This window comes from Urocitellus parryii, chromosome 4 (assembly GCF_045843805.1).
Source record: "Urocitellus parryii isolate mUroPar1 chromosome 4, mUroPar1.hap1, whole genome shotgun sequence".
NCBI lineage: Eukaryota > Metazoa > Chordata > Mammalia > Rodentia > Sciuridae > Urocitellus > Urocitellus parryii.
The window spans coordinates 54,057,508-54,068,609 of record NC_135534.1 but is presented as its reverse complement, the minus strand read 5'-3'; the positions used below and the strand labels follow the sequence as shown (position 1 = coordinate 54,068,609).

At 44.6% G+C, this 11,102-nt stretch overlaps 1 protein-coding gene across 2 annotated transcripts in view; it reads right to left on the bottom strand.

The window, feature by feature from the left end:
- Positions 1-1,710: 1,710 nt before the first annotated feature.
- Positions 1,711-11,102, bottom strand: part of Dennd5a (DENN domain containing 5A) — an 88,941-nt gene continuing 79,549 nt past the window's right edge. The window contains exons 16-23 of one of the 2 annotated variants that reach the window (XM_026409559.2): positions 8,794-8,915; positions 7,718-7,863; positions 6,841-6,959; positions 6,276-6,457; positions 5,624-5,706; positions 4,950-5,073; positions 4,195-4,363; positions 1,711-2,746 (exon numbers count right to left, since the gene is read on the bottom strand). In XM_026409559.2, coding sequence (XP_026265344.2) covers positions 2,563-2,746; positions 4,195-4,363; positions 4,950-5,073; positions 5,624-5,706; positions 6,276-6,457; positions 6,841-6,959; positions 7,718-7,863; positions 8,794-8,915 — 1,129 coding nt within the window. In that variant the 3' untranslated portion in view covers positions 1,711-2,562. The remainder of the gene's footprint in view (positions 2,747-4,194; positions 4,364-4,949; positions 5,074-5,623; positions 5,707-6,275; positions 6,458-6,840; positions 6,960-7,717; positions 7,864-8,793; positions 8,916-11,102) is intronic. The other variant, XM_026409560.2, reaches the window with a different exon arrangement.

Here is an 11,102-nt window from a genome sequence, read left to right as displayed (position 1 = left end):
TCATAGTAACAGAATAAGGATTTAACCTAAGTGTATAATCTTAACCACTGTCAATTAATTCATTTACTATTACAGGCAATGGTTTACCATGTGTGACAGACACTATTTAGTGAACAAAGTGGACAAAAGTCTCACCTTTGAAACACTTACATTTGGAATGAACAAATAATTAGTGTAATGCCTGCTAAGTATTCAGGATTAAAACATAATAAAGGAATAACAAGAAACTGATGGGGCCTAGGGACATAACTCAGTGATAGAATTCTTGTCTAGCACGTGCAAGGCCCTGGGTTCAATCCCCAGCACCTAAAAAAAAAAAAAAAAAAAAAAAAAAAAGAGTGACTGATGGAATCACTTGGTCTTTTTGAGTGGTTAGGTTAAGGTCTCCAAGCATATCTGAGCAGAGACCTGAATCAAATAAATGAGTAGTGGTCAATGGAAAAGCCACAGGCTTGGAGTAAAAATGGTCTGGTAACTGTAAACTGTTGTGTGGCTTTGGACAAGTAGCTAAACTTCTCTGAGCCTCAATTACCTCACTTAGACTATCTAGGATAATTTATACTTACCTTATACAGTTGTAAAGAAAAGGGAGAGGTGAGTCTTAAAGCTCCTGGTTTAAGGTAAGCCCAGACCTAGGCCCACAATATTCACAGAGACAGCTAAGCCCCATACTGACCTACCTGCCCAGTCAGGAATCTCCCCTTCCTGCTCCAGAAGCACAGTCCACCCTGTCTTACCCACTGGTCTGCAATCTCCAAATGAACTGAAGACTCTGTGGCCTTCAGGTAGCTGGCTCATGCCCCCTGCTGACAGGATGTTGCATTGCAGCTCCCCTTGGGCCTCCCTTTTCTCATTTCTTCCAAGAGCCTTCAATGGGTACTCATCACCTGCCAGGCACTGGGATAGATACAGAAGGACTAGAGGTTCTTTCTTCCCTGTAGGAGTTCACAGTCTATGGGGGAACCCAAAACGAGGCAGTCAAAAGGAGGTGCTAGCATGTAAGAAATTGCAGGACCATAGTGAGGGAGGGGGTTCAGGAAGATTTCATAGTGGGTGACTCCTAAAGTAAACCTTGAACAAAGTTCAGGAAGTTGGTGAGAACAAATTCCAGCAATGAACAGTACATGCAAAACCAGGGATGCACACAAGAAGACACTGAGTGGTTTGAGGAGCTCTACTTGGTCATGCTATATTTCTGAAGCTTTCTGTCAAAGCAGCTTGGATGAATATAAATGAAGGAAGCTGATTCCCAGGACCCTCATAAAGCTCTTCTACCTGCTATCCCTAGAAAAGCAAACCCTTCTCTCAAGAAAGGGTGTAAACCTTACCCCACCTCCCAATCCAGGGTAGAGAGGATTCCCTTGTCCTATGTTCCTCTCAAGAAATGGCACATCCTGTTTTGATCAAGTAACAATCTTCATAACCCTGGCCAGGTCTTTTCTCTTCTGTGCCTCAGTCTCCTCCCCTATGATGTGGGAAAAGAACCTTATCCATCTCCATTAGCCATTTGAATTAACAGCTATGAAAGCTCCTGACACTGCAGGGGGAAGGACTCAAGAGATGTCAGGCCCTTGGAGCATCCTGGCCTCAAGTCAACTAGTGAAGAGAGGTGATGCACAGGCTGGTCTTCTAAAGCAAATCAAACTGCACCAATCTGCCCATCCACTGCTCGCAAACCCCCATAAAAGTCAGCAATCCATGCCGTTTTATTTCAGGTGTTTTATTAAGTGGGCCATACTGTAGCTGGTTTCTAAGTTGCAAAACAACATAAATTTAACAGTTATAACATAGCGAGTTAGATGGTGACAAGCTTTTTCTTTCCTTAAAAAAAAAGAAAGAAAAAGAAATACTTAAACACACAATGAAGGGTTAAATAAATAAAGCATAAGAAAAAAGAAAGACTTGTTAAAACATGCTTTTGTTTACTTCTGTGCAACTGTGTGCCAACCAGAAACGTGATTTTCCGCACGATGATAGCACGAAGACACATTCCGGCATGTCTCCTTCCCAAATAATACTGACAAAAAAAAACAAACAAAAAAAAACGGTGGGATTGACTCCTCAGTGCTTGCTTAGAGGCACTCTAAAAATCCCTTTGATTGGAGCATGGGGCTTCCTGCTCAGCACACCTTTGTGTGGCCCACGAAATCCAAATATCCATAATAATGTTAATATAGAAAACATTAGTTTAAAAACGATGTAGAATGGCCTCATTAGCGCGGCAGGGCAAGGAAGCAGAACACCCTGCACATGCGCCGGCTCAGTCCAGGAGGCCACAGGCTCCCAGTGTGTGGCCACTCGAGGGAGGGTACCAGCTTCAAAATAAGCAGCACCAACCTCGCTCTCTCTCCCTATCACTCTTTCACATGAAAGTGTGTAAAAAGCAAATCAGCAAATAAACTCTAAAATAGATTATTTTTTTCCAAAAATCCTCTAGTTTTCTTTTTACAGTAAGTGTACATCTCTCTGACCCTGCACAACTTGCTTAGGTCCCTTTGGGAAGAAGAGACAAAGCTGCAGGGAGAGTCTTTCCTGGTCCTGCTGCTGGCTGGTGCTGAAAGGTCAGATGTCAATGCCCTTGATGAGGGAGGTCTCCAGCGTGATGTTGAACTCCTGCAATGTCTGCAGCACGCGGATCAAGGAATTGACAAGTGTGTGGTCTTTGATCAGTGCCACATCCTCATACATGTGTGCCGTGATGGGACAATCAGCCAGCAGGGCAATCCAATGGTGCAGGAGGTGATCTCTGGTGGGCAGGAGTGGTCCAGATGGTCAGAGAAGAAAGAGAAATGGAAGAAAGATGGTGGAAGGCCAACGAGGAACCTTGACAAGTCTGAAGCTGGAGAAGCTGATGGCTCCCCACAGCTCCTTTCTCCTCCCTAATAAGGCTTGCCTCCACCCGGGGGGTTGCCCAGCCCTGGGGTTACCAATTTAATATGACCCAAATTAGCCTTATCATCTGCTCCACCTCCTCTACTTCCCACCCCTCCCTAGAGAACCCCAACAGCAACCAGACACCAGGTTGCAGTCAATACTACTCCCTCCATCTCAGAGCAATCTCTACCAGAACAACTTTCATCCCCACAGCTACCATCATGGGCCACGCGAGGGAGAGCACCAGCACTTGGCATGTGCCAGCACTGTTATGAGAGATTTAAGCTTCATGACAACCCTAGGACATTGTACCCACTTTACAGATAAAGAAACTGAGGTACAGAGGTTAAATAGCTTGTCCAGGAGTTGATAAGTATCTGTCCTGAGATGTGAACCTGGTAACTTTGGTTCTGGTTGACAGGTTGGCCTCAAGCAATCCTCCTTCCTCAGCCTCCCAAGTAGTTAGGACTAGAAGCATGTGCCATCATGTCTGGCTTAGTCTATTTTTAACCACTGTGTCAACTTCCTCTTTATGTGGCCTGAACTATGGTCTCAGATTCATTTGGGTTTCATGCTCTCTTACCTGATCTACTGGAATAGCCCTTCACAATCCTGTCCACTACCATATACTCCATCTATGACATCAGACTCATATATTATTTCAGAGTATATCATTATTTTCAGAGTATATCAAGGGCCACATAATATACTCCCCTGATTAAACAATGCTTCCTAACATAGGGAGAATATTTCTATGTCCCAGGTTCTCACTGCCTCTAGCCTCCTTTCCACTTTTCTATTACTGCCTTTCCCACATTCTACCTGTTATTTCCTTCCACTAAAGGTGCACCTCAAATATTGACTCCTCCATGAATCTGCCTCTAATCTTTCTCCTCTATATAAGCATATCCTAAGCGGGTACTTCTTTTTTGGATTCTCACAACCTTCTGCTTTTTAAAATTAGGAAAAATGAACTTGCAAATGGCAGAGACCTTGCTTGATTCAGCTTTCTTCCACCACTTTCCATAAGACCTAGCACATTCAAATGTTTACTGAAATAAAGTACATATATTCTGCTTCCAATGTCCCCAGTGGAGTTTTTTTGAGTCTTTTTTTCCCCCTACCTTCCCTAGTTACACATACTCTCTCCTCCACAGATCCCTACACATACACAGGATACATGAAGGAAATGAATGGCCTTTAGGAAGTTCTCCAATGCAACCTGGGCCCAAGGGTACTCGGGCACTATCTATTGCCCACCCTCCTGTACCACCTCCAAGGCTGGCTTCTGTGCACTCTGAACCCCTGGGGCTGCAGTACCTGGCTCCCAAGCACACCAGCATCTGAAACTTGCCATCCTTGCCGATGTTCCGGGGAGTATTATTGATTGCAGTGACAAATCGACAGAAGTTCCGGGCCCTTGTATGCCAGTTTTCCTCAGGGACTACTTCATTCTGCTCCAATGTCTCATAATAGGTTTGAGCTTTTTCTGTGAAGAGGAGAAAAGTTTTCCAATGATAATGATTACCAAAACATATCAAAATATCTTTGTTCTACAGGCCCTCTAAGACAAGTAACTTCGTGAGAACAATGAATGCTCTGATATCACTGATTACATTTCAAAATGATCCTCATTTTAAAAATTTATTTATGTGGTCCTTGATACAAAGATGATCTTTTCCCTAGACTGAAGATAGAACAAAGCTCCAAGGATGGTTTCTTGCATGAAAATTCTCCAAGTAGGCACCACACAGAGTTTAGGCTCCAATGCTCTCAACTGGCCCTTTGTATTTAAGGGAGAAAATATGAGAACTCATAACTAAACCCATACTAAATAACAGATATCTAGAAAGGATCTTCTGTCTAGTTCTCAGGATACACAAGTTCATGAGGAGGGAAGAGGGATGATGTCACGCTCATCAAGAAAAATCAAGGCACACAAACTGATTGAATTACAGAGTGGCCTGATTTGGGTTCTGCATCCAGACCCCGAGGTCAGCACCTATGCTATGTTAGTAAGCAAAGCCCTCCTTCTCTGCAGGCTTTCCTTACTCTCATACCCTAACCCAACTCACCCAGGAAATCCCAAATGAAGACATTTTTGAAGAGCCGAGGTGATTTAAATCCATGCTGGAAAGCTTGTTCCAGGGCCGAGACAAGGCCACACTCTCCACAAAGTAATAATGTCAGACTGCCTCGCTAGGTAAGAAAACAGGGGTGAACAATAGGCTGATCTCATCTGAACTTCCCTCCCATCACCACCACATCTGCAAACCTACAGCCCAGAGCCAGGAGGGAGACAAGAACTCTGTCTGTTCCCCCAGCACCTGGCACAGTGCCTGGCTCAGGGCAGCTCTCAGTGAACACTGTTGAAGGAACAAATGAAAAAAAGGACAATGGATCTGGGTCACACACAAGGAGATTCCCCAATTGGAGGACAAAGCCAGTGTAGTCATCATTTGGGGAGATCCAGGTCAATCCAGAGGCAGACAGGAATAGGCACGGTTTATTAGGGGACCCCAGAGACTCCACTGGGTCATCAGAGTAGAGGGAAAGAAAGAACAACCAGAGGCAAGAACCCCAAAGGAAGGAGTCTGCTGCAGCCCAAACTAGCTGAGACACATATTCTTATAAAACTATGCTATCTATAGCACATGGATCTAGAAGAGCACTACAAGATAACTGCAAAATCAAGATGATTCCATCTTACTAGACATAAAGCCCTGGGGTGAAGGATAGGAAGGCTCACCTCTTTCTCAGGCTTATGGAAGTGCTTCACAATGCCATTGACTGCCTCCCCGATGGACTCCTGGATCTGCCCAGTGTTGAGCTCTGATAAAAATCAAGCAGACATCCCTAACGAATCTCAGAGGCTGACAGTGTCTTAGCTGACTGAGCAGAAGACTGAGGACATAGGGAGGAGGGCCCATGGGAGAGGCAGGGCAACTGGATCCTGGGAAGCAGATTCTTGCCCACCCAACTTTACTAAGCTAGCTATTTCCAAAATCTTGGAGAAATCGCTAAAGCTAACACCTTAGAGTTCAGTAACCTATGAAATCTGGTAAAGTTTAATTCCATTTTACCTTGGGATTTTGGGCAAATAAAAGGGGGCTAAGACTTGGCTGTGTAGCCTAGAAACTATGAAAAGTAGACCCTTCTTCCTCTACAGATCACACACAAATAGTACAGAGCACTCAGAATGGATTCATGAGCTTTCTCTATGCTTTCCAAGCCTCTAAGGACAATGCCACATACCCCGACAGATTCATGAGAGAAGGATACCAAAGTTCTGAGGCAGGTTTGTCAGCAGAGGTGGTTCCAGAGGCAGCCACATAAGCTCCCAGAGATCTGCCCATTCCCAGGTTGGGTAGCATGAGGGCTTAGCCCCTCCTCTTACTTACTGGGCTTGTTGTTGGGTGAGATGGTAACAAGCCTCCGGATGACACTGGGGGACTGCTGCAGCGGTGGGGTCCTGCATGGCCTCTCATCCACCTCGGGTAGAGATGTGAGTAGCTCTCCAACTAGGACCCGTTCCAGGCTTCCATCGTCCATGCCCTTCCCCAACCACCGGCCACACGGGAACCTGAAGGTCAGGCAATGCCTGTCAGAGCTGCCAGCTCCTCCAGTGTCCTTTCCTTTGCTGTTTAGCAAGAGCCATCAACAAAGCTGATTCCTAGAGAAAAGCTATGAACCTAAGCTGGAGACACCCCCGAGGCCCTGGTGTGTCATCAGAGAAATCACTCGAGTGGCAGAGGTAGCCTGGAACTTGTGGATAGCAATATCATATACTTTCACTTGGAAATCCTCCTTCTGCCTCAAGTACCCGAGACAAAGCCAACAAAAGTTGCCTTGGCCTATCACAATCTCTCAAGGCTCCTTGAGAATGCACATACCCAAGCATCAGAGATAGCCCCTGGTGGTCCACCTTGCTCCACCAGTGCAAGGCAGAGTTGAGGGAACACTTACTTGTAAGTATGTCCTGTGGTCTCATTCCTGACCATCACAAACTCCACTAGCCATTTGGCATACAGCCCAGAATTATCATGACCAATCTGGACAGTAGTGAGCTTCCCCAAGTTCTGGTACTGTGAAAGAATAGAAAAGATGAAACACGTTAGAAAAATAGAAGGAAAAGTGGCAATTCTCAGAGGTACAGATCTGACTGGCTGCCTGGCCCCTCATTATTTGGAGGGGCAGAGTTCATGGATCCACCTACTGCCTGGTCTGGAAGCACAGTATTATCTCTTGGGTAGCCCATGGCTAAGAAAGAAGATGTTGCCACTTATAAGAACAACAGGGCTCAGAAGGCTCTTTTTTGTTTGTTTTGTCTTGGTACCAGAGATTGAACCCAAGAGCGCTTAACCATTGAGCCACATCTCTGGTCCTTTTTTATTTTTTATTTTGAGACAGGGTCTCACTGAGTTGTTTAGGTCCTGAGGCTAGACTCAAACTTGTAATTGTCCTGCCTCAGCCTCCCAAACTGCTGGGATTACAGGCACATGCCACCACACCCAGCTTGGAAGTAGGTTCTGAGGTCTCTTGAAACATGGTCTCAATAGCTGAAGAACCTGGGGATTTCTTGACACATCAGCCACAGGGAAGTAGGCAAGTCCAGACAAATAAACACATCCTAGTCAGAGACTGTATGGGCAGGGCATGCTCCCTTTTCTCAGGGCCAACTCTTGATTCCAGCATGAGTTCATCTCAGGATACAGAAGCTGTGCTAATGTGTAAGATTGCAGAGCCGGGCCTCCACAAAACCCTGTAGAAAATACTCCAAAGCAGCTCCTGCAAACCCAGATCTCCATAGAACCTGGGACTGTGGACCCCAGATAGCACATACCTCAAAGGTCATCTCTAGCACGTTCCTGGGAATCTGTAAGATCTGTGTCTCACCCAGTTCTCCTGAGATACAGATCCATGGATTGGCGGTGAACATGGAGCCCCCCAGCTTCTTGCTTGGTACAATCAGAATGTGGTATGGGATCACTGTATAGGCAAAGTCACAAAGGCATTGAAGGGGATCAGAAATCCCTCCCAGACCACTTCTTAATCTTTCATGAACCTTAATAACAAACATAACAATCTTAGGAGAGGCCACACTGATATTGTATCCCTTTCCCAAGGCAGAGAGGGAAAGAGTTTGCCTCTGGTATTCTAAATTCCAATCTGGTGCTACTTTTGCTAAGCCCACAGTCCTACTCTCTGAGAAGGAAGAGGCAATGGAAACAAGAGTGTGTACTACTGAGGCAGCCAAGGGGCAGGCCAAAGAACTAGCCATGATGCAAATTCAAAGACTACCCCCACCTAGGGAAGAATCCTGGTTTCAGACAGAAAAGGCTCAAAGTGTCTTAGACCATATTGAACTCTTTTCTTTAATCTGAAAATAGGTAGACTGATGTCCACAGCAGGGATGCTGGTCCACCATCTCTGCTCACAGACACATAATGAATTAGGGGCAGAGCCAGCCCATACCTAATGTCCCACTGCCATTTGGATTCCTTCTATTACCTTGGAAAGAGATCTTTCTCTCTTGGACCTGCTCTAAAATCTGTGATGCTAAGTGGCCTCTCAGGCCAGAAATAAAGGGAGACTCTTCATAGTTATGTATGTAAGGTAGGAGGTAACCTGTACCTCCCACCTCACCCCACTCTACTTTCATTGCCGTAGGCTCCCAGAGCAGTGCCAGGAACAACACTGACCACATGATTGCCAAAAGCACTGCGCTTCTTGGTTCAAAACAAGAACAAGAAGCTTTAGAGAAAGCATAACCTCCAAGAAAGGAGCCGCTCCTCCTAGCAAAAGGCATATAAAAAGTGCAAGGGAAAATATTTCCTTAAAAGAGAGGATAGTGAATATCCAGGGCCAGTGCATAAAAACTGCCTTGAGAAGGCCAATGGGGTTCATGGGGCTACTCACGGATCGTTGTGAAGACATTGGTGAAGCAGAAGTAATCAACAGCATTGAAAGAGAGCAGGTGATAGAGGAACTGCTCCTTCTCATCATCACAGCGCAGGAAGGCATAGCGCTTATACAACTTTCTGTTGGAGAGGAGACAGCACATCAGTCCCCAGCCAAAAGAAGGGAAAAGAAGCTAGAATTATTCAGTTCTAGAAAGTTAAGGGAAGCATATCGTGTCAAGCCTCAAGTTTCTTAGGGTTACTCTATAAAGTTACAAAGTTAGCTGCTTTGTGTAGAGAGTGCTAGAAACAAAGAAAATTAAACACTACCTGTGCCTAAGGATTGAAGTTATAGTGTCAAAAATGACAGGTCTTGGAACTCCCCTTCCTTAACTGAGGGCTAGAATAAAATTCCATCAGGGAGGACAAGGTCCTCTCAGGCTTCTAGTTAAGCTGTCACTCCAATGTATGGCATTCGAGTAGCAACAGCACATTACCAGACCTACAGCAGGGCTGGAGTAGTGGCTCAGGGGTAGAGCACTTGCCTGGCATGTGTGAGGTCCTGGGTTCGATCCTAAGCACCACATATAAATAAAATAAATAAATAAAGTAAAAAAATCTATTAAAACAAAACAAAAAAAACTTTAAAAAAAAAAAAAAAAAAAACCCTCAGCAGACTTGAGAACCATAACTCAGAACACTACTCTGAATGTGGATGAAAGGCCAGGTCACAGGTGTTAAAGAGCTGTGCAGATCATGTTCTTCCCCACTTTTCAAGCTTTCTCCTTTCATCCACTGTCTATTTACCAAAGGCTACCCTTTGCCTAACATTCCAGGCCTCCTGCAGTTGCAAAGCATAATATCCTCCCCAAGTAAAGGGGACACTGAGAGCCAAATGTGCAGACTCTCATCAAAGAGAAATACACAGAGAACAAAGTAGACAACTGTCCTGATTGCCCAGACTGCAATCACCAAGGCCAGAGATGTATGGGGTTCAGAAGACCTGTGAGAGTCTGATAGATTTATAAAGCACCTTCAACAGGTAATTCACCATTCAAGGGCTATTTATTACGTAGAGGAAGTACCTGCCCTCCAATACAGTCTAAATGAATAAACTGGTAGCCACCATGGTATAAGATTACCCATAATGAGTAACCAAATAAAAGGCTCTTTCTGGGAATTTAAAGAATCTTGAGGCCTGGGGTTATAGCTCAGTGGAGAGCATTTGCTTAGCACATGTGAGGCACCGGGTTCCATCATGAGCACCACATAAAAATAAATAAATAAAATAAAGGTACTGCTTCCATCTACAACTAAAAAAAAAACACAACACACAACAATAATAAAAAACACCATGAACTTCAATAGTCAGTCCTGAAAGACTTTCTGGAACAAGAGGGACCTGAGAGACAGTACACATTTATACAGGTATTATTGTACAGGATGAAGGACAGGTATGGAACCAGTTTGGCTAGAGTTGAGGGTTTAGGGATGTGATCTGTTAGCAGTAAAGCTGAAAAGTTAAGCTATGGTCAAATGAAGAGTCTAAATTTTCAGGCTAAAGACTTTGCAATTTGCTCTGTTTAGTAATGAAGTTTCTGCAATTTGCCCTAGACAGTAAAGGGAGAGCCATGATCAACTTTAGGAAACTTAAAGTTTGTTCAGGTGAAAGATGAAAAAAGCATAAAAGGATAAAATAAGGCATTGCAGAGGCTAAGTCCTGGAGACCTGTATGTGAAAGGTAAAAACAAAGTCAAAAACTGATTCCAAATTTGGAATGTATGCAGGGAGGAGTCAGGGAAGAAAGTTCAGAAAGGAGAGTGATGACATTAACAAAAATTGGAGAGAAAAGCAGTTACAGTGAATCTTGCTTTTGTTCTGAGCCACAACCAAGATATCTGAATGGAAATAAAAGCAGGATTGGAGCCAGGTGTGGTATACATGCCTGTAATCCCAGCTACCTGTCTGAGGCCAGCCTGGGCAATTTAGTGAGACCCTGTTTCAAAATAAAAGACAAAAAAGGGCTAGAGTTATAGCTCAGTGGTAGAGTGCCCCTGGGTTCAATCCCCAGTACTGAAAGGCTAAGGGTGGGGGAAGGACTGACACTCCAAATAATCATCAGAAATAGAAGTTTCAGAAGTGGTAGTCACCCGCTTAGAGGTGACAGAAGTGATGAGAACAGGTGAGATCACCAAGTGAGAGTGCACACAAGTGAGTCAGTGACAAAGAAAGGGCATGCGTGCAGAGACTGGAGGACTATGGAAGCCAACACCCTGGAAAGAGTAAGGTGAGAAAAGGCTGAAGATTTAAGCAAACTCAGATGAAAAG